This window comes from Phyllostomus discolor, chromosome 3 (genome assembly GCF_004126475.2).
Source record: "Phyllostomus discolor isolate MPI-MPIP mPhyDis1 chromosome 3, mPhyDis1.pri.v3, whole genome shotgun sequence".
NCBI lineage: Eukaryota > Metazoa > Chordata > Mammalia > Chiroptera > Phyllostomidae > Phyllostomus > Phyllostomus discolor.
Window position 1 is genome coordinate 163,664,175 of NC_040905.2, and position 24,251 is coordinate 163,688,425.

Sequence of the window (24,251 nt, forward strand, 5' to 3'; positions counted from 1 at the left end):
AATCCTTGTGTCATGCAGACATGCTGAATCAGAGGCTCTGGGTGTGGGCCCAGGAATTCGTGTTTAATCAGCCCTCAGGTGAGGCTGATGCCATTTGAGACCTACAAGTTCAGAGCAAGGACCTTAGGAATTGGACTGACCAGGGCTGGAAACCCAGCCTCACTATTTACTGCTGTGTCAACTTGGCTGAATTACTTAACCTCTCTGAGCTTCTGTTTCTTCCTAACTTAAAAAAAATGTTTCTTTATAAATAAAAAGGGAAAGTAATACCTAATTTAGGGATATATCAAGATGAAATAAAGTTACATATTACAAAGTACAACCCACAATGCCTGTCATTGTAAGAACACACAAAATAATTACTCGTTTATACAACATAAACGTAGGTCCAGTCATGCCCTGAGACAAATTGATGGTCAGCACAGCAAAAGTTCTAGTTATTGGGGCAATCAACATTTGCTCAGTTCAAAGGAGCCTTTCCTTTCTAAGACTGCAATTTCCAACAGTCTATGGGAAAAGGGAGGAACTAGGAGGAAGAGAGGACGGGGAGAGAAAGGACTGGCACCTGTGGGGAATGGCTTTCTGACCCACAGACGGACCCCAGAGTGGAGGGCCATGTTGATCTAATTCCCTTTGCTCAGTGCTCTGCCCAGAACAGTCCCCCAAACGCAGGGATTTTTTATTTGTTTTGGGGGTTTTTTTTGAGGAAAGGGAAGGAAGAGGAAGCCTGGAGAGGTGAGGATATGTGGGGGCTCCTATCAAGGGAGGTGATATCTTCCACACTTGACATGTTTCACAGGTCAAGTCTGGGGCTCTCATGTTAAGTCTAGACCAGGGCTTCTCAGCGGCTCTATTGGTATTTGGGCCATGTAATTCCTTGCTATGGGGCTCTCCTGTGCACATTTAGCAACATCCCAGGCCTCCACCTACTAGATGCTAGAGCCCCCTCATCCTCCCTCACAACACTGACCATCAAAAGTATCTCTAGAAGGTGACAAATTTCCAGGGGCTTGGAGGGTGGACAACAACCAAATCTCCCTGGACTGAGAACCATTTATCTAGATAGAGAACTGACTAGACAGTACCCACTCAAGCAGTGTTAACAGCTTCCATTTATTGAGCATTTATAAATGTTATCTTCATTTCCCATGCTCATATTACAGGCAGTACTTGTTACCTACATTTTGCAGTTGAAGAAACTGAGGTTCAGCCAGTTAAAGTAACTTGTCCCAAACCCTATAGCAGGTAGGTCTGGGCTTCTGACTGAGGTGGGTCCGATGACGAAGCTCATACAGCTCCTGCCGCAACACTCCCTCTCTGGGAAATTAAGAGTTTCTTTTCTTTAATGCAAGAAAATCCTTCTCTAGTCTACTCAGGTCTAAAAATATTTCTTGAGAAGCCATGAGACACAACAAGAGAAATCTAAGATGCTGTTCCTCTCAAGGAGCTTTCAATATCAATGTCTCCAGGAAGGTCAGAGTCCCCCACAGCACAGTGTATGGCAGTCTGAGTTTGGGTTAAAATGAACATCGATGAGGGAGAACTCTGTGCACTGAGTACCCTTTGTGTATGTCTGCCTCACGTGTCCTTTCCCTGGCAATCCTGATGACCAACAAAGAAAGGAAGAAGGAAGCCTGTCAGGTCACGGGAAACTACCAGCCACCCATCCTATGGAATATTAATTCTCTTGCCTTACAGTGGGCTGTGAGTTGCTTTTAGCCAAACACTCAGCCACCTTCTTTCTGGCTCGCTGCATGAAGTTCACCTTTCCCCTTTCCCTTCGTATGGCAGTGTACTCATAAGCCTTGAGCTTGCTGTAATAATCGGAGAATTTGTTGTAGAGGATGGAGATTGGCATCCCGTTGAGGATGATCCCAAAAGCAATGCAGAGGAAGGCAAAAAGCCTGCCCAGGTGAGTCTCTGGGTACATGTCTCCATAGCCCACGGTGGAGATGCTCACCTGTATAAGAAGGAAAGCAGGACAGAATTGTTAGCACTGTGAGGGAGGAAAAGAAAGGGAGAGAGAACAGGCAGGGAGGTGGCTTGTATTCCTGAAGGTGCACATGGGTCCTGTCAGAGCTGCCCGTGAAGCCAGTTTCAGGGACCAGAAAGTTTGCCTGCAGGACCCCTGTCATGGGAAGAACACAGGCTTTGGAGGTGGAAGACTTGAATTTAAATTCCGACTCTCACTTCTGAATTTTCTTACATAAAATACCTACTTGAAAGGGGGTTGTAAGGAGCATATAAAGCACCATGTATAAAGTCCCTGGTGTAGAAATGGCTCGATAAATGTTGGTCTTTGCCTCCCCTCAGCTGGGTCCAGCTTTAGGACTGGGAACCCTGGGTTTGCCTACATAGTATACGTGCTGAAAAGAGTTCAGGCTTAGAACCAGTCAGACCCTCTTCAAGTCCTGACTCTGACCCTTCCCGGCAGAGTGACCTGGGCAAAACATCCAGGGTCTCTAAGCCTTGGCTCCTTCATCCAAAACAGGAGGGAGAATATTACCTAACTCTCAGGGTTCCTTTGAAGACTAAGTAAAAAACTGAAGCACTTAACACAGTGTCACACACACAAAAGGCATTAAACAACCTCCTCTGTTGTCCTTTTTTTCATCTTTAAAATGGAGACAAGTACACTTCTCAGAATTATTATGTCGTTCAGAAGAAATATTTTATATAAAGGTGCTCTAATTGCAAGGAAAAACACACTCTTGTTATTTTACAAAGGGACTTGCTTTTTAAGACATCACCAACCAAAGATATGTTCACCCTGCATGAAATAATTCCCATCACTCTTGTCACAGTGCTTTATATTCCACTAATTAGAAATTTATTTAGGTTAACAAGCTTCTGCTTTAACATGCAAATACCCACAAAACTAGTTATCAGTCAGGGTAGCTAGAGAAAACCCTGGAAAACCTCTTGGGGCTTGTTTTTTATGCCTCATGTACTAAGACTCCCCTCAGTCCCCAGACTATTGGCAGAATTAGGGCTGTTGCTTACAGCTGAAAAGCTGTGCATCACACAACTCCAGGGGGCACAGTGTGCCTTGTCAGTTTGTGCCGTGGTTGCCACAACTTTCCAGCAGATGGTAGTAAATGTGCGAAGTCATCCCATTGCCCTGCTCCAAAATGGCCTTTAGCTTAGAAATGTAAACTTAAAAAAATGTGTTAGAACTTAGAATGAGTGTGATTGATTAGTTAGAATGCAATGGAGTTGTGGGCCAGCTGGGCAAATGTGGTGGAGTTGATAAGAACAGTAACTCCATCCAGCCCTTTGGGGCGGGTGACCCACTGCCTCTCACTGCTCCCTCATTGCACAGAGACCCGCTGAGGGACAGGCAACCCTTCCCATGGTGGAAGTATACAAGCAAGCATCTAAGAGAGGCAGCACTGTGCCGACTAGGTTAAGGAGACAGGTATGACACTAGGCTGTGTGGATCTGAATCTACTTCTCAGCTGTGCAACTTGGTCAAATCACCTAAATTTTCTCTGCCTCTGTTTCCACTTTCAAAGTGAGGGGAGAATAACACTGCTTACCCCACAGGGCTGTTGTGGGAACTGGGAGTGCCTGGCACAGGGTGCCAGTTCTCACGCTTCTGAGACCAGCAGGCTGTGGAAACAGGCTTCTCCCTGGCTCCTGCTGGTGCTGTCTGAGGGAGGGTAGCAGGGGCACACCTAGCCCCAGGACAGACTCCCTATTTCCCACCTTCTGGATCAGTGATGAAGTGAGGCTGTAGATCAGTCTCCAAGTCTGTTTGCATGTGTCTTGTGTTTCTTGACACTGGCCACACCAAGAGTAAAAAGCACCGGGGTCAGATGTCTGTCCAGGGGTGTGAACGGAGCATATGTCACTAATAGCATTGCTACACCTGTGTATGTTTAGTTTTAGTCCCCTTTCCCTGGAGGAGGCCTGAAGGGAGTTGCATAATAGGGGTGAGTGACAAGAAGGGTAGTTTTAGAACAAGAAGCTTCCATGAAAGGCCAAAGCAGAGTTTTAGGTAAACCAGCCCCTCCAGCGTGCAGGATTGGGGTGGGGAAGGGGAGGCTAGGATGCTGAGGAAATACAATCATTAAGACAAAGTGCCTTTTTAAAGCTTCTGCTCAGTCCTTTTACTGGCCTTGCTTTACTCCCAAATGCAGCTTCATTTTTATTTTTTTTTTTGGCTGAACTTTGAGTGAAAAGTTAAAAGCAAAGAGAACTGGCTTAAGGAAGATTAAATATTTGATATGCATAATATGGTCTAAATACTTTTATATATCTTGGATCTCTAATTTTAGAGAAGAGATCTCTTCTGCTAGGGAGGCCATGTATGCTGGTGTTGAAGAATTTGTTCAAAATGCATAGCTAATTTATGCATTGTTGGTTCTGTGGATAATTTAACTCAACTAGTGATCTGCTTGCTCCTTGGCTGTAAGAGGAACTCAGGATTTTTTGGCTTTAGGGAACTTTTTCTCCATGTGCCACAGGCCAAACCATTCTCCCTGGATCAGCATTAAAAGGGAATGGTCCCAGACTGACCCATCTGAATATGCAGAGTGAATTCTCACATTAGGACATGTTCAGTTTGGAAATGTGACCAAAATTTCTACAACCCATCATAATATCCTGGAAAAAAACCCCACAAAATAAAAATAAACAAAAAAGCCCAACCCCCTCTAAAAAACAACCCCCAGCTGGTTCAGCCATTCCGTACACGGGAAATTTACCATTCCATCGACAACTTACATATTTTCCCTGGGTCCCAACAGCAAGAATGTGACCTTCCTCTAGCAGTTTACCCTCTAATCAGCAAATCATGGCCTGCTAAATATTACCAGGAGGATAAGCATCCAATTTTTCTCCCAAAAATGTTGAGAATGGCTATACTCGAATTTCTCCCTCAACAAGGAATGCTTGTTTACTTCATAATGAACTAGGCATATATCACTAGCCAGTAATTAATGCATTTTAGAATCATGATCCCCAGAAATAAAATTGACTTTTCAAAAATAATTAACCACCCCTTCTAGTTTTTCCAAAAAAAATTTGAAGAGGTAAAGACTAACATTTTCTGGCTAAAATTACTACATAGCTCAGTCCTTCAAAGGGGTCAGCTTCAAACACTACACTTAGCCCATCCATGATGCTGTTGCTACAAATATTTTAGGAATTCCTCCTTTGGATTATAATCTGCACAGATTCAGTATTATGACCTTGAAACAAGTGATCTTGTTGGACATATTAGGGCACAATTATCTGATGTCCCTACTAGAGATTATTATACCTAGAGGGTTAACTTTAGATGCCAATCTTAAACTTAAGAGTCTTGATTACTTTATTATTTTATTTTCATTTTTTCCTTTTTATTGAATTTATTGCAAACTTCAATATACTGGTTAGCAACATTATGCAGGTTTCAGGTGCACGATTCCACAACACATCATCTGTACACAGTGTTGTGTGCTCACCACCCCAAGCCAAATCTCTATCCACCACCAATCATCCCCCTGTACCCTCCTCCACTGCCCCCAGCCTGTTCCCCCAGCAATCACACTATTGTCCATGTCCACGAGTTTTTTCTCTTTTGCTTTTCTTGCTCAATCCCTTCACCCCTCCTCCCTCCCTGACAGCTGACAGCCTGCTCTCTATCTCTAAAGATTTCACTATTTTAAAATATTGAATCTACCCTCAAAAAGGTAAAGATTGAGCACCATTATGAAGAAGCAAATGGACATGTCACCTACTCTGAAAATAATTCCTCAGTGGAATTCAAAGAATGTTTTGATCAGCAAAAGCAATGTTAGAATCAAGTCATGGGTGACCACCTTAAGGAGAACAGCCAGCTCACCCATATAGTAGTTTTTACATTGCATAAATTGTACAACAAGGAGGGGTATGCAAAAGCTAAAGTAAGGTTGGGACCTAGTCATCTACCCACAGAAAAGTCCAGAACAACATGATACCCTCTGCATCTTCCACCTACCTAGCACTTCTCCCTGCTCGTCCTCTGCAACTCTGTCACATCCCACTCAAGTCCTAATGGTCAACAGGAGGAGCACACAAAGACAGAAGGGGACTACCCCCGAATCAGGAGTCTGAGATCAAAAGTCATAAAAGTGCCAATAGCCTTTGGCTGCTGACAGCTCCTGCACTAATTCTGAAGGAGCTAGGAGAACTGCAATGCCTTCTGGGTCAGACATCTACCTGTTGTTTCTCAGTCCCATGCCTGACACCCTTCTGTACTTCGTTTTGTAATTCTGCAACTGGGAGTCTGCAAACTACATTTCCTGAATTCCTTTGCCTGCTGTCTTCTGGTGTATTCTGACCAGGAGAGACACTGTTGGGAGACTGGAAGGTGTGATGAGGAGATCAGGGTCCTCCTCCTCCAGTAACAGCAGATATTTATGGCTTGGGCATCTTTCAGTGCTCAGCACCAGCCTCACCTTAGGGGTCCCTGCCACAGCCACCTGGAGGCTCTGCCTCTGTACTCCTGTGTTGGTACCTCTCTCTTCTCCTTCTCGTTCCTCCAGTTCTAGGGCCAGCAGATGTTTCCTACATTTACCAATCTTTAGGTTATCTCAGTCTCCCCTTTTTGCTTCCAGCCTTCTTATACCTATGTATCTATTTCCCTGTATCAAATCTCCTCTGTTTAAAACACCCAAAATGTTTTCTATTTTCCTCGGTATAACTTGACTGATTCACCTTCTAAATGGGTCCCCTCAAAGCATGCAGTCTTATCTATAAAAATAAAATAATATAAAATGTATCTCAGTGATCTCATAAGTACCACTTATTTGCAAGGAAATGATATCATACTTTAGGAAAACAAGGATAGAAGCAAGGTCTCTGGGGCACAATTATCAGATGCCTCAGCTGGAGATGAATTTTCTTTTTGAAGAGTTTTTGTCACATTTTGAAGGAATAAGTTCATGACATCATTTCCTGTTTAGTTTCTACTGCTCTAACTCGCTCTGGAATGCTCAGAAGGAAATGGTTTGCTGAACAGCTAATTGCCCTTTTCTCCGTAAAAACATAGCCACACTGGAGACAATGATTACAGCTTCATCACAGAGTTAATTGTACTTGTCGGGTGGGGCCATGCATTTCCCACACCCAGGCAACCCTGAGAGCCCCAGCATGGCTGGAGCCACTCCAAGCATGGGCTTATTTATCTGGATGCTGAGAAGCTCTCCCAAGATAGAACAGCTGACCCTTTTGTATGTCCCACAGTCTTTTTCTTTCCCCAGTAGAGAAGGAATCACTTCTGTTTTATTTTCCCTCAAATGAATCTGGAAGCAAAGGTTATTGCTTCCATGTGATAAAGACGATAACTAGTCAGATATGGTAGCTTCTATTTATTGTGGATGTACTACAGTCTAGCATTTTACATATGTTTCCTATTACATTAGTACTCACAAATAACCACCACTTGACAGATGAGTAGGATGGGTCTATTTTATATCCTAATGCACGAGCATCTGCAGACACAAGTGTCCAGGAGGGAATTCTGCAGCTGTAGGAGAATCACAGTAATGACATTGATTGTATTCCTCTTAAAACCCCAAGTTGAACAGAGGAATGTTGCAGGATCCTTGGCATAGAGAGAGGGAAGATTATTAAAAGCAAGTCAAATTCGGGGTGATCTGAAAGCACTAAAGACACGGAAGAATGTATTAGAGAATCTGATGTGGGTGATACAGCACTGGAGTGGTGGAAGAAAATACCAATCCTATTATCCTTAACCTCATGTTCAGAATTTCAGAAGGGTACGTTTTCTGATGTGTGTAATATATCTGAGCAGGAATTTCTTACTCCAATAGAATGATTGTGCTGCTGGAACTAATTCTTTATACCTTCCTGTATCCAAGCTCTATGCCATATAACTTTACAGTGCTTCCCTAGAGTGGGTGGGCTAACCTGCCCTGCTTGCCCTCTGACTCTGAGTTTGGCCTTGTGACTTGCTTTGGACAATGGGTTGAGCAAATGACATTGAAGGAAAGCTTACAGTGCTTGCATGGTTGGGCTTGCATTCTCTCTTGTCCTTAGCCATGGCCATGGATACATGTCTGCTGGAGAATGAGAGATACATAGCCTAGTCTCCTCCTTCATTCCAGCCGTCAGCCAGCTGGAATGGTATGAGTCCAAATGAGAAGAACCTCCTAGTGGAAACCAGCTGAACTTAGAATTTATGAATCACTAAACACACGTTGATCATGGGTATATGCTCAAAAATTTTATATAAAATCTTGAAGACTATTCTATCCATTACTTCTAGGATTCCACTTTTTAGCTTCTTGTGTTTTTTAGTCATGTGTATTTATATGAGTTTTTTCTCATTGTTCAAACTTTACCTAAATGTCATCTTCTCCAAGAGGGTAGATTCTGTCACCCAAGTCACTCTCAATCCTATTATCCAATACAAGACACACAAATATCTGAAATAATTACCTTTCTCCATTACAACATAAACTCCATGGGGGAAAGAACCTCACCTTTTCTTTTTTCTATCCCTCAGTATCTCTAGTGCTTAGAATACTAGAAACCCTGGAGGTGCTCAAAAAATTCTTGCTCAGTGAATGAATGAGATTGATTTTTGTGGGTAGCATGAGGAACTGGCTCTAATATTTTGCATCTTTTTGCTTTATATCTATATAAGGAAACAAGATGTTACAATGTTAGCATAAGTAATAAGAACTGGGTTAATAAAACATCAGTCCTAGGGAATAGAGTAGTCCTCAAATGCTCAAGGGTAATTGTTCTTATAGATTAGTTTAGAAATAAATATATATTATCAGTCTTTTATCTAAGTCTTAATGATTTTTAATACCATAAATAATTCTCAAAGTATAAGATGGACAAAGGCCATTGGTAAAGGTTAAGTTAGGAAATGGCAAGGTTGAAATATACCAATTTTGAAATTGGTATATGAAATTGGTACTATGAAAACAGTTCCTGATAGAAAGGCCACAAAAGAAAACACATAGTAGTAAAAGTAATAATTGGTAAAATTTATTGCAGATCAAACCTGAACGTTGGTTAAATTTTTGCTGTGAAATTTATGGAAAACACTGGTATTGAGTAAAATAATTTCAGCTACTATAAAAAGGGATAATTTGTTGGTTAAACACCTTTGTATATTAAGCTGATCAAGAAATTAAATGGGATCAATGGTCAATCACCTCAGGAAATTTTTTAAAAAGAAAAATCCAGTGTTAGAAGCAATTTTTAAATAAAAATGTTTGCATTAATATACAAAAGGTAAAAGAAGTTTTGTGGGTTAAAATTATAGCATTAAAGAGTCTACTGGGTGCAGCCCATATGGGCTAATCTCCTAAGACATAAAAATAGATGGAAACCTGACTCCCTGCAATTTGAATTATATCATCATCATGTGTATTTGCTCTTTTCCCTTCCTACTTTACTCACCTCCAAAGTAAATGTCACTTGCTGGGGACAAATTATCCTCCATCACTCCATCTGTACACACAGTTTATCTACTATGGAGATGACCTTTTGTCATGTGGAATATGATCAGAGGAGTGGCATTTGGCTAGTTTGTTTGCAAGAGTCTAACGTCATCCCTTCACTGAAGAAAGCTCACAGATCCTGTCGTGCATGTGAGCACTCACTTTTCAGGGGAGGAAGAAAGCCTCAGTGAACTGCAGAGCTCTACATCCTCCCCTTTTAGAGATGTAAGGAAATAGGATGGGGAGTGAGGGTGTGAGGTTTCACAGCTCATTATTTAGGGTCAAAGTTCATTATGACCAGATCTGACACTAGAACTGAAATAGAAATCTCCATCCTACCAAACTACATTGTTAGTAGCCCTGGGGTGGTTCAAATGTTCACCTGAGACTTTGGGCTCTGACCTACCCAATGTTAATGTTGAAAATACCGACTTTCTAAAATGGAGAAAACTTGTCATATTTGCTTAATGTCTTTAAAGGCATTACAACAATCTACTTAAGAACATACAGAAACCACACACCTAGTGCTTTCCAATGTGTATATGTCAGCTTATTCATTGACCTAAGAAGATCCAATCAGCTCTTCCAGGGATTCAGGGATTTTCCAAGCATTTAGTTAAGCATCCCAGAAATACAGGTATGTGAGTAAATGGTATATAAATTGTTATAAAAAGGCAAACGCTAAAGAAAGCAATGACAAAAATAGCTGGTGTATGAACTGTTCAAGGCCTGCAGAAGAACTAAAGAATGAAAGAGGAAGTGGTAGGGTGTGGAAACGACATGGACTTTGCACTTGGACAGGCTTGGGCTTCAGTCCTCACTCTGGATTTAGCTGTGTCTCTGCACTCAAACTCTCTGCATCGCAGTACTTCCTTCTATAAAACGCAGTAATACCAGATCCTGAAAGAATTCCAGTGACATTGGAGCACGTGTCACTTTTAGATGCTTCTTTACACACTCAGATTTAGCTGGAACCAGTGGGACTCCAGTTAGGATTGACAGTGTTCAGCCAAGTCTATTTCCCCTCCTAAATGAATATACAGTTTCCTTACCCCCCCCCCCAAAAAAAAAGAAAAAAAGAAAGAAAGAAAGAAAGAAAGAGGAAGCCACCCCAAATGTGTCCTGTTTTAAATAGAAATAGTGATCATAACCACCTTATAGGGTTAAGATAAAGTTATATTAAACTACTTAGGATAATAGATGTTCAATGAATGGCAATTAACAAGAATGATGATGAGAATGCTTCCCACATACATCAACCATGAATCCTCCTTAAAATCTTCCTGCTATGGATCTTAAAACTCAATCTAGATTTGGAGATTCCTTGGATCAAGTCAAATTCAGTTACTTCCTGGACTGCAGTGTCTCTGTCTCTCCAACACTCTACCACCCACCTCTGTTTCTGTTAGCTGGAGGCAGCAGTGGGGTGGTCCTTGCCCAAGACAAGGGAAAGATCAGGGGGATGAAGACAGACAGCTGATAACCAAAGAATGGGAAGGCTGGGGAAGATGTTGGGAAGCCCAAGGTCATGGTACTCACCGCGGCCCACCACCAGGCATGGGGGATGCTGGTGAAGTTGGTGCCAGGCATATCATGCTCCACGGAGTGGACGGCAGCTGAGAAGGCAAAGATGCCCATGGTGATAAAGAGTAGCAGGCAACCCACCTGCTGGTAGCACTGGCGCAGTGTGAAGCCGAAGGCACGCAGCCCAGTGGAGTGTCGTGCCAGCTTAAGGATGCGGAAGATGCGCATTAGGCGCATGATGCGCAGCACCTGGCCCACCCTGCCCACAGTCTCAAGGTCATGCTCCCTGGAGGAGCCCTTGCCACGTTGCTCGTCCTCATTCGTGAAGCACTCCAGTAGCAGCTGTAGGTAGAGCGGCAGGATGGCTACCAGGTCCACTAGGTTGAGGGCGCTGCGCGCAAAGCGCCGCAGGTCGGGTGTGGAGGCCAAGCGCAGCAGGAACTCCAGTGTGAAGAAGGCAATGCACAGCATCTCCACATGCTCCAGGATGGGCCACCGGCCGCCCTGCTCTGCCTGTTGGTGCATCTCCTCCACCGTGTTGAGTGCCAGTGCCACGATGGAGATGAGCACAAAGAGGCTGGAGGCCACCCCGATGGCCTTGGCAGCCACCGACGAGAAAGGCTTCTCCATAAGGTTCCAGAGGCGTTGTCTCTGCGGCCCATAGAAGCGCATGTCTCGGAAGAGCTCCTCTGCCTCTTCAGCCTGCGCCTGGGCACGCAATTCACGCTGGATCTTAAGCTGCTCACTCAGCTCATCACGCCGCTCCTCGAAGCAGATGCGGCAGCAGCGGGGTGTGTACTTGAGCCGCACACCCCAGTAGCCCAGCTCCTCCAGGAAGCTGCGCGGGCACAGCTCATCACGGACCAGCAGCACCCCAGACATGTAGAAGTTGTAGATAAGCTGGAAGATGGCCGGGTCACGGTCGAAGAAGTATTCGTTTGTCTTCTCCTCGTAGTCGTCGCAGAGGCCCAGCTGGAGGCTGCGGCTGGTGGAGGTAGCCAGGCGGCCCAGGCGCGTCTTGGGGTGGCAGGCCAGCTCGGTGTAGTGCAGGCGGTAGCTCTGCCCACCCACGTTCACGTTCAGCGTTGAGCTGTCTGTAAGGACTTCTGTCTGGGTGGTGGTGGCCTCCTCTGGCTGCTGGTCCTCCTCCGCCAGATTGTCTTTCCACTGCTCCTCCTCCTCCCCATCCTCATCCTCCTCCAAGTAGTAGTTATAGTTGCCCTCTGTCCATGGTGGGATGCTGGCCTGGGAGACTGACTGGGCCCCCAAGGAGCAGATGCTCCTGCGGTGTTGGCTGTTCCCTGAATTGGGTGCCTCATCACACTCGGGCATATTCCATGGCTTGTAGCTCCAAGACCTCCTCCGTTCGCTGTGTTTCAGCATGGCTGTGGGAAGCGGACCCCTTGCTTTTCCCTCCTGGCTAATGTAGGGCCCCTGGCCTGCTCACTGCAGCTAGGAGGATGGATCATGTGCTCTGCATTGTCTTACAGAGGATTGCAGACCGAGGGTCCCAGACCCTCAGAATGGCCTGGCTTCAGGCTCTGGGCAGCCCAGCCCAGCCCAGCCCAGGATGCTGGGTCTGAACAGAAATGCAGACAGCTGTTGACAGCTCTAATCTTGCTGAGAAGGAAGAAGCAAGTGTTAGAAGGGATTTAGAACCTCTTAGCCTCTTTCCCCCTCTTCTCCCTTCACTCAGTGACGTAGAGGATGATTATGTGGTCTTAAATCTGTAGCAAATCGGAAGGTGGCAGAGATTATTGCTAATAAAAATGTGGGCTACCCTTTAGGTCTTTGCCTAAGAAGTGCTCCACGTACCTATGCTCAGATGAAATCAACTGAATTAGCTATAGAATACAGCTGAGTTTCAGTTTAAACTCTCTTTGTCTCCCTGTTTCTGTCTGTCTCTCTCTCTCACCCTTCCTTCTCTTAAAGGTAGAATCCTAGGATTGGTGGGTAGATGTTCTTAGAGCCTTGCAGCCCTACTCAGCTGCCCTGTGAGGCCCTGTGTGAAGGTGGCCAGGCTTCCTTCCAAGGAAAAGGTCTCCACCACTCTTGAAGACATCACAATTTTTTAAAGTCTCTTTTCATCTGTAAGGCACTGTGCTAGGTGATGGAGATGGAAACTCGATGGAGACCCAGTTGCAGACCTCCAGTTGCTCATGGTTTTATAGGTGATTATCAATATGCAAGTACAATGAAAGAACAAGAAAAAAATACAGGAGTATCAGAGAAGAGCAAAGGATTTGCTTTGAGCAGGGAATTTGTTTTAAAATTCAATTTATTTCGATTAGCTAATACATATTTATGAGATAAAATTCAAAGGGTACAAAGGCACATTGCAGTAGAAAGTTTCTCTCTCTCTCAATCCGAACTTATAGCTATCAAGTGTGCCTCTGAGGAGCACTATTAGTACTTTATGGTTAGCCTTCAAGAAATATTCTAAACATATGCAAGCACAAACCTATCTACATCTGTCATCTGAATAACTCTATTATTAACACAAATCATAGTATGCTATACACTTTGCTTTTTCCAATTAACCATATATCTTAGAGGTGTTTTATATCTGAACATAAATATCTGCCTTACTTAAAAAATATCTACTTAGTAGTCTGATAGTGACGGACATTCTGTCTTTGCTCTCATAAACAATGGTACAATGAAAAACCTTATACATAGATTACTTTAGATACAGTAAAGTATATGAAGGAGAAATTGTTAGAGGTAGCATTTCTAGATTAAAGACCTCATATTTGTAATTTTGATTGAGGATGGCAAATTTTTCTCATAAATGTTTACCAATTTTCAATTCACCATCAATGTATGAGAGTGTGTTATTACATTTCATGAATTCTTTCCATTTTATAGGTGAAAATTTGTGGGTTAATTTCATGTTTTTCTTATGAATAAACTTGAACGTCTTTTCATGGGATTGAGTTGTATTTTTTCTACTTTTTCATTGAGTTGTTAGTATTTTCTTACTGATTTGTAGGAGAGCTTTATATATCACGAAAGCAGACTTTTTGCCTGTGATATGAACTACAAATATTTTTTCTGAATTTATTTTATTACTTCTGGGTTTATGTCATATTAGAAGAGACTTCACCTCTCTATAATTCTTTTAAAAATTTCTTCTTATGGTTTCATTTTTTACACTTAAGAATTTGATCTACAGGAATTAATTTTGATATAAAGAGTGAAGTAGAGATTCAACTTTATTTTCCAGCTTTTTATCTGGATGTTCCCAACACATTAACTGAATAATCTGTTTTCTCCACACTGAGCTATAGAGCTATCTCTTTGTCATGCAGTTCAATTTTAACTATACTTCAAAGGTGTCGGGAGGTAACAGTTGCAGTATAGAGGGTCTGTGCCTGTTAGTATTGCTGATGTTTGGCTTCCAGTAGGGCTCAGACCTACAAACTTCAAATAAAACCTCTCACCAGGATTAGTCTCTAAATTCCTCAATGTATTTCTAGTGTTGTCCTGTTGGCATACAATATTGATGTTTCTGTAGCCACATACTTCAGTTTTTGCAAATTTAATATCTTCTTTATATTGTGCCAAGTACTTGTCACAATTGTTTTTATATGTTACATAAATTCACCTTTTTTTCTTCAGGATCAATTATACTATCATCAAGAGGAAAGGTATAATTATTTTCATATTTTTAATTTTATCTCCAGACTAACCATAATGCTATAAGATAGCATATACATAAAAACCACCTAATCTCACTATCCAAAGACAGTCCTATTAATATTTTAACCTGTCTCCTTCCATCTAACCACACACATCTTTAACATGCTTGTGGTCATGTAGGACATGCAATTACATATCCTACCTTTCTCATTTAACATTTTAACATAACCATTTTTAATATTAAAAAAATACTTTGTATAATGTTCTCCAGTTCCATCCATGCCGTTGCAAAGGGTAGGAGCTCCTTCCTTCTTTCTGCTATGTAATATTTTATTGTGTAAATGTACCATAGTTTTTTGATCCATTCATTTACCGATGGGCAGTTAGGTTGCTTCCAACATTTGGCTATTGTATATTGTGCTACTATGAACATTGGGGTGCATAAGTTCTTTTGGATTGGTGTTTCAGGGCTCTTAGGGTATAATCCCAGCAGTGGAACTGCCAGGTCAAAAAGCAGATCCATTTTTAGTTTTCTGAGGAAATTCCACACTGTTTTCCACAGTGGCTGCACCAGTCTGCATTCCCACCAATAGTGCACTAAGGTTCCCTTTTCTCCACATCCTCTCTAACACTTTATGCTAAGTGAAATAAGCCAGGTGGTGAAAGACAAATACCATATGATCTCACCTATAAGTGGAACTTAATCAACAAAACAAATAAGCAAGCAAAATATAACCAGAAACTTTGAAATTAAGAACAAATAGACAGTAACCAGAGGGCAGTTGGGAGGGGGTAATGGGGGAGGGAAAGGGGGGAAGGTTTTCAGGAACATGTGTAAAGGACACATGTACAAAATCAAGGAGGGGTGGGATCAGGGGGTGGGAGGTGGAATGGCTAACGTGGGGAGGAATGGGGTGGTGGGAAACGGAGACAACTGTACTTGAACAACAATTTTAAAAAAAGAATAAAAATGCTTTGTAATCATTATTTTAAATGGCTACAAAATTCTATATTGTGGATGTACCACATATAATTTAACCAAGTCTCTTTTATTAAAATAGATTTCTTAATATTCCACTATATTATGAGTAATGATATAATGAAAATCTTTATGTTCGAAAGGTTTGGTTTTTGTTGTTATTTTGTATTCTGGGTTGTTCCTTGAATAGTTTTGCCAGATTTTTTAGGCCATTCTCTTTTCATGCGCATCCTTCCCAGGAGCTTGCTGTTCATGCTGTTTAGGAGGCTTTCTCCCACCACCCCTCGCCCTCTTCCTCTGGCTGACTCCTGTTCATCATTTAACAGCTGGAAGACTACCTCCTCTTGTCCTCTCCTCTACAACAGCTTTCCCTAATCACCTAAGGCTGAGTTCAGCTCCCTTCACAAGTGCTTCTCTAACATCTTTGCTTTGCCTCTCACAGCCCTTTTCACAGAAGCTTGTCTGCCTATAAAGAAGACACGGCTGTGAAAGTTCCAGAAGGGCTGGACAGTGCTTTGGTCAGTGTTTGCCCCATGGATCTAGCCCAGTGCCTGGCATGTAGCAGGAATTCAAAAAATATTACCTGAAAGATTAAAATATTCCATGCATATGGAATATGCTTGCCTTTTTGCCTCAATTTACACTTTTATCAATAAAATATGGGAGTGTTTCACAGTTGCTTAGCTAGAATATCATTACCATTATTGTTACTTGCTAATCAGTAGATGAAAATGGCATTACGTTTTTGTTTTAACCAACTTTATGTAAGTGGTTTATTCCTATGTTCCCCACTGGCCTCTGAAGTCTTCAAGAATAGAGACAATGTCGTCTTCATAATCCCAACACCAATATGGTTAAAATATACATATTGAAGGGATATGCAAGATCTCTCTGTATTAGTTCTTCCAACTGCATGTGAATCTATAATTATCTCAAGAGAAAATATTAAAGATTTATTGCTCTGTACTAATATAGCCCCAACCCCCATTGTGAGGGGAGAGAAAACTAATGAGCTTTGAGAAACAGTGGCTGGGAAGCCCACCTGCTTTTCCCTGGTGAGATTGATTGGCAGCTTGGTTGATAGAACAGAAAGGACAGCGGGATTCAGTCTTGATTTTACATTCTGGTTTCAAAGCTTTGGGTAAATTACTTAACTGATTTTCATTTTGGTTTTCTCATCTGTAAAATGGGTTGTGAGAGGATTGCTTGTTAGTATAAAAAGGCCTGTCTTTGACTGGCCTGCCTCTGCCCAAACCCTGGCATGCAGTACTCATCAAAAGATTCTCATCTCTCCCTCATCCAGCTACCTTCTACCCTAGTCCTGATTATATGCCTATGTATATATACACAGATATGTTTATTTTTAGCCCCTGTAAATTTTCTCAGCACAGAAATGATGGCCACATTCACAGTCTACTACTAAAGTTCAAGTGTCTTTTGCTGTTGCTGCTAAGGCAGTGCTGACTAATAGAACTTTCTATGTTGGCAGAAATATTCTTATGGCTTAAAACAGGACTAGTGCCACTGAGCAACAGGATTTTAAATTTTATTTAATTAATTTATATTTAATTTTAAAGAGTCACATCACTTTACTAGTGGCTACCATGTTGGACAGGGCAGTGTAAAGATATCACCCGTGACTGGACCAGGTGCTTGTGAATATGCAGGGCCACAAGAGCAATGAACTTGTGAGGCATTAACCCGTTAGTCACATGAGTTAGCCAGCATGAAAGGACGCACCTCTTGTAAGACTAAGGGGAATGACACAGGACAATGAATGAAGCAATGGGATGGGATTGAGAAGTCTGAATAGGGGGACTTGGGCTGGAGACGTTTCAGAATGGATTCCGTTTCAGAATGGCTTGGGAAGAGAGTGGTAATAAAAGGGAGAAACTAAGGCAAATGGTAAGAACTGCAAGGTTGCTGAATAGAAATACTTTTGTAAACTTACCCAGACCTAGTCCTGAAAGAAAGAGAGAGAGAGAGAAAAAGAGAGGTTTGGCATTTACTTGGAAAACTTACTTGCATTTCATAAAGGCCTTTGAAGTTCCTGTCAATAAAGTACAAAGATCATAACTGAATATCAAAGCCAAAACAAAGAAATCACCAAAAGAAAAAAATCCAACAATCTCTCCAGCTTCCAATAAAGAGACAAAAAGTGTTTTTTTTTTAAGTCTTTGCTAAGTCTGGTGAGTGTTTCCAGTACTTGAATTATTGAGGTATTTGTTCACCTCCTTGTCTTTAGATTTGCCTCCTGTCCCATTATAGGTGAAATGTGCAACAAACGGGAACTGTGATTGATTGCAATGTCTTAGTTGAAGTTCTTGCTGACTAATCAAAGTTGTCTGTGAGTTTGGAAAAAGGAAGAAGAGTGTGATGGGGAGAAGAGAAATCTGTAACTAAACCTTCTTTTTATCAATGCCTTGTAACAGGCTTAAATTTAGAGGGCCCACACACTTTCCCAAAGCACATCTATCCTCTTTAATGCCATCATCTTTTAAAGATGGAGAACCTCCAACTGAGAGATGCAGGTTTCTTGCTTGATGTTGTTCAGTGAATGGCTGGCCCAGCTGGATTCAAATTCTGAGGAGCATCCAGCAGCCACTCCAGGCACTCTCCTTTCCTCCAGACTCTTTCTTCCCCTCCCTGTGCAGCGCAGAATAGGCAGCCTGTGGTGATGAGTGCCTCACTGAGCAAAAGCTTTCCCTCATTGATCTTTAATTATTGTTTCTTGTAAACCTACATAGATGGACTTTCAACACGGTTCTTTTTGCCCCAGATAATGCAGTTATCTTGACATCTGTTATGCCACTTTGGAAGTAGATGCAACCCAATTCAATAGGAAGTGTAAACATACATACTTCATATGAGACACTGTGCTGCTTTCAAGCTGGGGTGATCCAGTGGTTGTCTAGTCTCACTGCTCACTTTAGAGATAAGGAGACTGAGATGTCAGATAAATCAGGCCATTTGCCCAGGGTGCCATTGGTAGGTGGGTTAGTACATGCCTGACTCTAGAACCCTGTTCTATACCAGGCTAGGGCCCTTTCCCCCTAATTTGATATGGTTTCAGCATCACTGCATGTAGTTTTTACTTTGAGGTTGTGTTTACACAGAACAGTGAGTTGTAGATCTAGAAGGAGTGTTTTGAGTAATTTAAATATCAGATTCTGACATTTAATAAAGAACTGGGCTCGGTTATTGAAACTACCGTAATTGTCTTCAGTGGTCTAATTCTGTGGAAAACTTCATGGTCTTCCATCTTGTATTGAGTTGGTAGTCATAGTTGTATTTCACATACTTCCCGAAAGCAATCTGTTCTCTTCTGCCCAAACCAGAACATTGCTTAATTTCCACGGTGGAATAGACTCAGCTGATTTTGCAAAAGTTTAGCCTCATATAATTCAATGCAACTTTGTACCTCACTTCCTTTGGTTTTCCAGTGTTCTCTCTCTCCATCTTTCTGTTTCTGCTTCCTATATTCCGGGCAGAGAGACTCTCTCTGACCAGGTCTCCAGAAGAGCAGCAGTGAGGCTACTGAGCACTGCAGTTGATACAGAGAGAAAACATTTTCAGGAAATGCTTGAACCCAAAGGTTGTTTTTTTTTTTTCCCCATTTCAAAATTTGCATTCCAGAACTACTGGGAGGGGAAACATGCCAGAGAGTGTGGAACATCTGTTCTGACATTGGCATTACTGAGGTGACTGGGAGCTCCCTGGGGTGGGGGCGATAGGAGGCAGATGCTGCTCCTGAGGAGATTTGCTGGTTAAAAAGTGGCATTTGTGAAAACCTAGTAAGAATATAATGAAAGTTCTAGAACAGTTGGTATGTGAAGAATATTGGAAATAGAAACACTCTCTGAAAATCTTTAAGGGTTAACAAATGTGGCAAAAGGAAGGGATTACCAGTGATTTATGATTGTATTATATTATTCAAATTGCCTATGTAGTTTTACTCCAAAAACTGTATTTTTGGGGTATAGGTCAATAGTTATCGGTTATAGTAAAATTAAATAATAGAGGTAAATTCTTTCTGTGCAGCTTTGTAAAATATCACATCTCTGTTTTGCAAAGGTTACTCATAGAATCAGAATGGAAGAGTTAGACCTTAGCTGATAAATGTGTGTGTGGGAATTAGGCTCACTGAAAAGCATAGCATAAGTAAGAGTTATAAGTAAATATATTTGTGGTTATCTTGTACATGTTGATGCAGATTAAACTTTAAAGCAATGCAACTGATTTTAGAGAACTTCATGAGAAAAGTCAGTATTGTGGACTAAAGATCAAATTAGAATGGATTAGCAAGGTATTGCCAAAAAGAATTATGGAATAGATATAAATTATTATAATCAAATAACATCTACTTGTATGTAACCCTGTGCTTGGTGCTGTTAAAAGGCTTGTGATTGATAAGCAGCTTATTCTTTCAAGAAAGATAATGATTTTGCTTGTCCCCATTATTTTATTTTTGATTTGTGTTAAAATTAATTTGGCAAAAGTCTATTTTGGTTCCCACTTGTAAGAACATCACCAAATATGACTAAGTAGAGTCAATTCGAAGAGGTTTTATTGCAGACACATTTTAGGATCACATTCAGTAACAGGAAACTGAAAGAACGCTAAGTAAGGGCTTCTGTGTGGAGGCATTGTTTTCCTTCAGTGGCAAGACGCTCCAAGATTGGCAGTCCGTGGCCGGTGGAGGCTGAAGGTATCATTAGCGACACAGGCTCCTCCAGATTATTTGTGAACTAGAAAGATGTATCATTTGGTCCTAAGTATAGATTCATTTCCTCACCCCTGTGTCTGGACGAGTAGGTTCCGCTGTTATCTCTATATCCAATGTCCACGTTCTAACGTCAGTATTTGTTCCAATTAGGTTGTGCACCTGGTACTGGAAGTTATTCGGAGCAATCTATCTTTTAAATTCGACTGCTTTAAAAAAGATACCAGATTAACATAAAATGCTGACAATAGAAAAATGTACAAAGAGGAAAAGCAAATCCACCTTATATTTTATAACCCCAAATAACATGTTAACATCACGGTGAATGTTCATCTAGAAACTGTTATATCTCTGTATATCTCTACATATACATACTATAAGTATACACATATGTATATGTCCACACATATATAATTATATATAACTCTTCATATTGTATAGTTTCACACACCCAAATTTACATATACAATTTTACTCATATGGGATGATAAATTAATAGTCTATAATTTTCTTTATTTACTTAATGATAGGTCATAGTCACTTTTCCTTATGTAAATCTATTTCCAGATTTATATAATTTTTAATGACTATCTGGTATCCCCTTGTTTATATGTATCCTACTCATTGTCTAAGAAAATATTAAAAGAATTTGAGAACCATTACAATGCCTCATTTTCCTCATGTCTAATGCCTTGTATGTGTATAACTATACTACAACATCTCTCTAAGTACTAGATTAGGCTATACTAAGGAATATGGTCTAAACCCCTCAGACTAATCTGAGAGACAGAATGGTATGTTTAGAAAGTCAGGAGAACTGAGTTCTAGTCTCAGTGTGGTGACTTACTAGCCATATGAACTTCAACAAATTGCATCTCTCATCTGGGCCTCAGTTTTGACATCTGTCAAATAATATATGAGTATAGGTGACATTTGATGACCCTTCTACCAACCCCCAAGTGTGTTCTGATTTTCTAAAACCTTGTCTTCATTATTGTTAAATTAGCTTCATGAGAAGAGGGACTAGGTCTGGACTGTTACATGTAGCTGAAATTAGCACTTAGTAAGTTCACCAAGTTAGGGAAGTTTTCCATCATTATTTTTCCAAACAGGTTTTCAATTGCTTGCTCTCTCTTCTCATTCCAGCACCCCATGATGCAAATGTTGATATGCCTGATGTTGTTCCAAAGGTCCCCAAAACCACCCCTCAGCCATGCACTCTAGGTGCACCCACTGTGTGGGTTGTGTCAATGTTCCTGTTGTGGTTAAGCCTTGATTGTTGTTGGCACATCCACGTGAGGGATTGAACCCCAGGACATTAGGCTAAGGAGACTGGTCATGGCTACAGAAGAGGATCTGCTGTGCAAGGGCCCAACCCCTGAAGAGCAGGAATCACTTCAGCAGGGCTCTGGTGCCCTTGAGTGTGTTGCTCATGGAGATGGCTGGTTGGTACTCCGACCTGGTCTGAAGCTGTCTACTGGATTCACTGGCCCTGGAGCCTCCTGGGAGTTGCAGGCCAAGGTCAGCCACTTTTGTGTTCTGCACAGGGCCACCTAGCATGAGCTACAAAGCAGTCTGCAGATGGCTACTACTTGTGCTGGACTTGGAGGTACACAGGAGAGGCCAAGCTGCCAACCTAGGCTGACTGCTGCTAGTGCCAGGTCTGAGGACACTTAGCAAGAGGTATGGTGCATGCTGAAGTCAGATGCTGCCTGTTTGAGAGATGTGAGAAAGATCTCATGCATGGGCCAAGACAGGCTGTTTGTATAGAAAAATCACTGTAAGTGGTTTGGGTTGACCCAAAGGTTTTGTGGGGTTTTGTGGGGTCCAAGGCTGAGTGAACCCAGTATTAGGTAGGTTGAGACTCAGATATGGTACCTGCCTGTGCCTGCAGGGGGAGGACTCAGCAAAGGAACAATGGCCTTTGCCAGCAGTACCTTCTGTGAGAAAGCTGCCCTCCAGACCTTTCCTTGATGCCAAACAATTCAGTTCCTCCCTGTATATCCCTGTTGCCTTTTCAGCTGCTGCCCCAGTGCTGGAGCCCAGAGTGAGTGAGTGTGAATAAGTCTGTGTGTGGGCCCTTTAACAGAAATGTCTGAGACTCCAGAAGCTCTGTTTTAATCAGCCACAATCTCCACTGGTTTTCAAAACCAGAAGTTATGGAGACTTCTCTTCTTAGCACAGGAACCTTGAGCTGGGGGATCTGGTTTGGAGCTAGAGCCCTGGCTACACAGGGGGGACCTCTGAAGCTGAGATGTTCCTCCTAATTTTTAATGGCCACACATGGGTGTGGGACCAACCCATTCCACGTCTCCGTGCCTCCTACAAGTCTTAATGTGGCTGCTTCTTTATGTCCACAGTTGTGGGACTTCTGTTCAGCTAGATTTCAGGCAGTTCTGAATAATGATTGTTCTGTAGTGTATTTGTAATTTTGATGTGGTTGTGGAAGGATGCAAGTACCACATTTACCTACTTTGTTATCTTTACTGAAAGTCTCAATTTCTGTATGGCTGTTTTTTGATGTTCAGTTGTATTCATTTTAATGTAATTAGATAAATCAACTATTTTTATAGCTATCATATTTTTTCTTTTTTTATTGTTTATTCTATTACAATTGTCCCATTTTTCCCCTTTTGCCCTATCCACCCAACTCACCCTTATAGCCCACAGTCAATCCCTTCTCCATTGTCCATGTCCATGTGTCATTCATATGTTCTTTGACTAGCTCCTTCCACCATTCCCCACCACCCTCCTCCTACAGCTATCAGTCTGTTCCATGTCTCTATGTCTCTGGTTCTATTTTTCTCATTAGTTTATTTTGTTTATTAGATTCCAGTTATAAGTGAGGCTACATATTTGTCTTTTGCTGACTGGCTTATTTCACTTAGCATAATAGTCTCCAGTTCCATCATTTGCTGTTGTGAAGGGTAGGACTTCCTTCTTTCTTTCTGCTGTGTAGTATTCCATTGTGTGCATATACCACAATTTTTAATCCACTCATCTGCTAATGGGCACTTGAGCTGTTTCCAACACTTAGCTATTGTAAATAGTGATGCTGTGAACACAGGGCTGCATAAGTTCTTTTGAACTGGTGTTTCAGGATTCTTAGGGTATATTCCCAGCAGCAAAATTGCAGGGTCATAAGGCAGTTCCATTTTTAATTTTTTAAAGAAATTCCATACTTTTCTGCAGTGGCTGCACCAGTGGACATTACCACGCACTAGGGTTCTCTTTTCTTCACATCTTCTCCAACACTTGTTTATTGATTTATTAATGACAGCCATTCTGACTGGTATGAGGTGGTATTTCATTGTGGTTTTAATTTGCATGTCTCTGATGGCTAATGATATTGAGCACTTTTTTTATATGTCTATGGGCCACTTGTATGTCCTCTTTGGAGAAGTGTCTATTCAGGTCCTTTGCCCATTTTTTAATTGGGTTGTTTGTCTTCCTGGTATTGAGTTGTATGAGTTCTTTTTATATTTTGGAGATCAAACCTTTGTCTGATGTATCATTGGCAAATGTGTTCTCCCATAGAGTCAGTTCCCTTTTCATTTTGATGATTTCATTAGCCTTGCAGAAACTTTTTAATTTGATGTAGTCCTATTTGTTTATTTTTTCCCTTTATTTCCCTTGCCCTAGGAAATATATTGGCCAGAATATTGCTACATGGGATGTCTGAAATTTTACTGTCTATGTTTTCTTCTAGGATGTTATGGTATCATGACTTACATTTAAGTCCTTTATGCATTTTGAACTTATTCTGGTGTATGGTTAAGTTGGTGGTCTAGTTTCATTTTTTTGCATGTACCAATCCTGTTCTCCCAACACCATTTATTTAAGAGACTGTTTTTATTCCATTGTATGCTCGTGCCCTCCTCATAAAATGTTAATTGACCTTAGGGACATGGGTTTATTTCTGGGCTCTCTGTTC

The 24,251-nt window shown here is 41.6% G+C and overlaps 1 protein-coding gene across 2 annotated transcripts; it reads right to left on the bottom strand.

Annotated features, from left to right (window-relative positions):
- Nucleotides 1-682: 682 nt before the first annotated feature.
- KCNV2 (potassium voltage-gated channel modifier subfamily V member 2) lies at nt 683-12,711 on the bottom strand. 2 transcript variants are annotated; one of them, XM_036021701.1, is made up of 2 exons: nt 11,115-12,711; nt 683-1,960 (listed from the first exon to the last, which is right to left on the bottom strand). In XM_036021701.1, the coding sequence occupies exons 1-2, from the start codon at nt 12,354-12,356 to the stop codon at nt 1,679-1,681; spliced, it is 1,524 nt and encodes a 507-aa protein (XP_035877594.1). In that variant the 5' UTR covers nt 12,357-12,711; the 3' UTR covers nt 683-1,678. The 2 variants fall into 2 exon arrangements, with proteins under 2 accessions (XP_035877594.1, XP_028361510.1); XM_028505709.2 differs by having other exon boundaries at nt 10,989-12,709.
- Nucleotides 12,712-24,251: the final 11,540 nt, after the last annotated feature.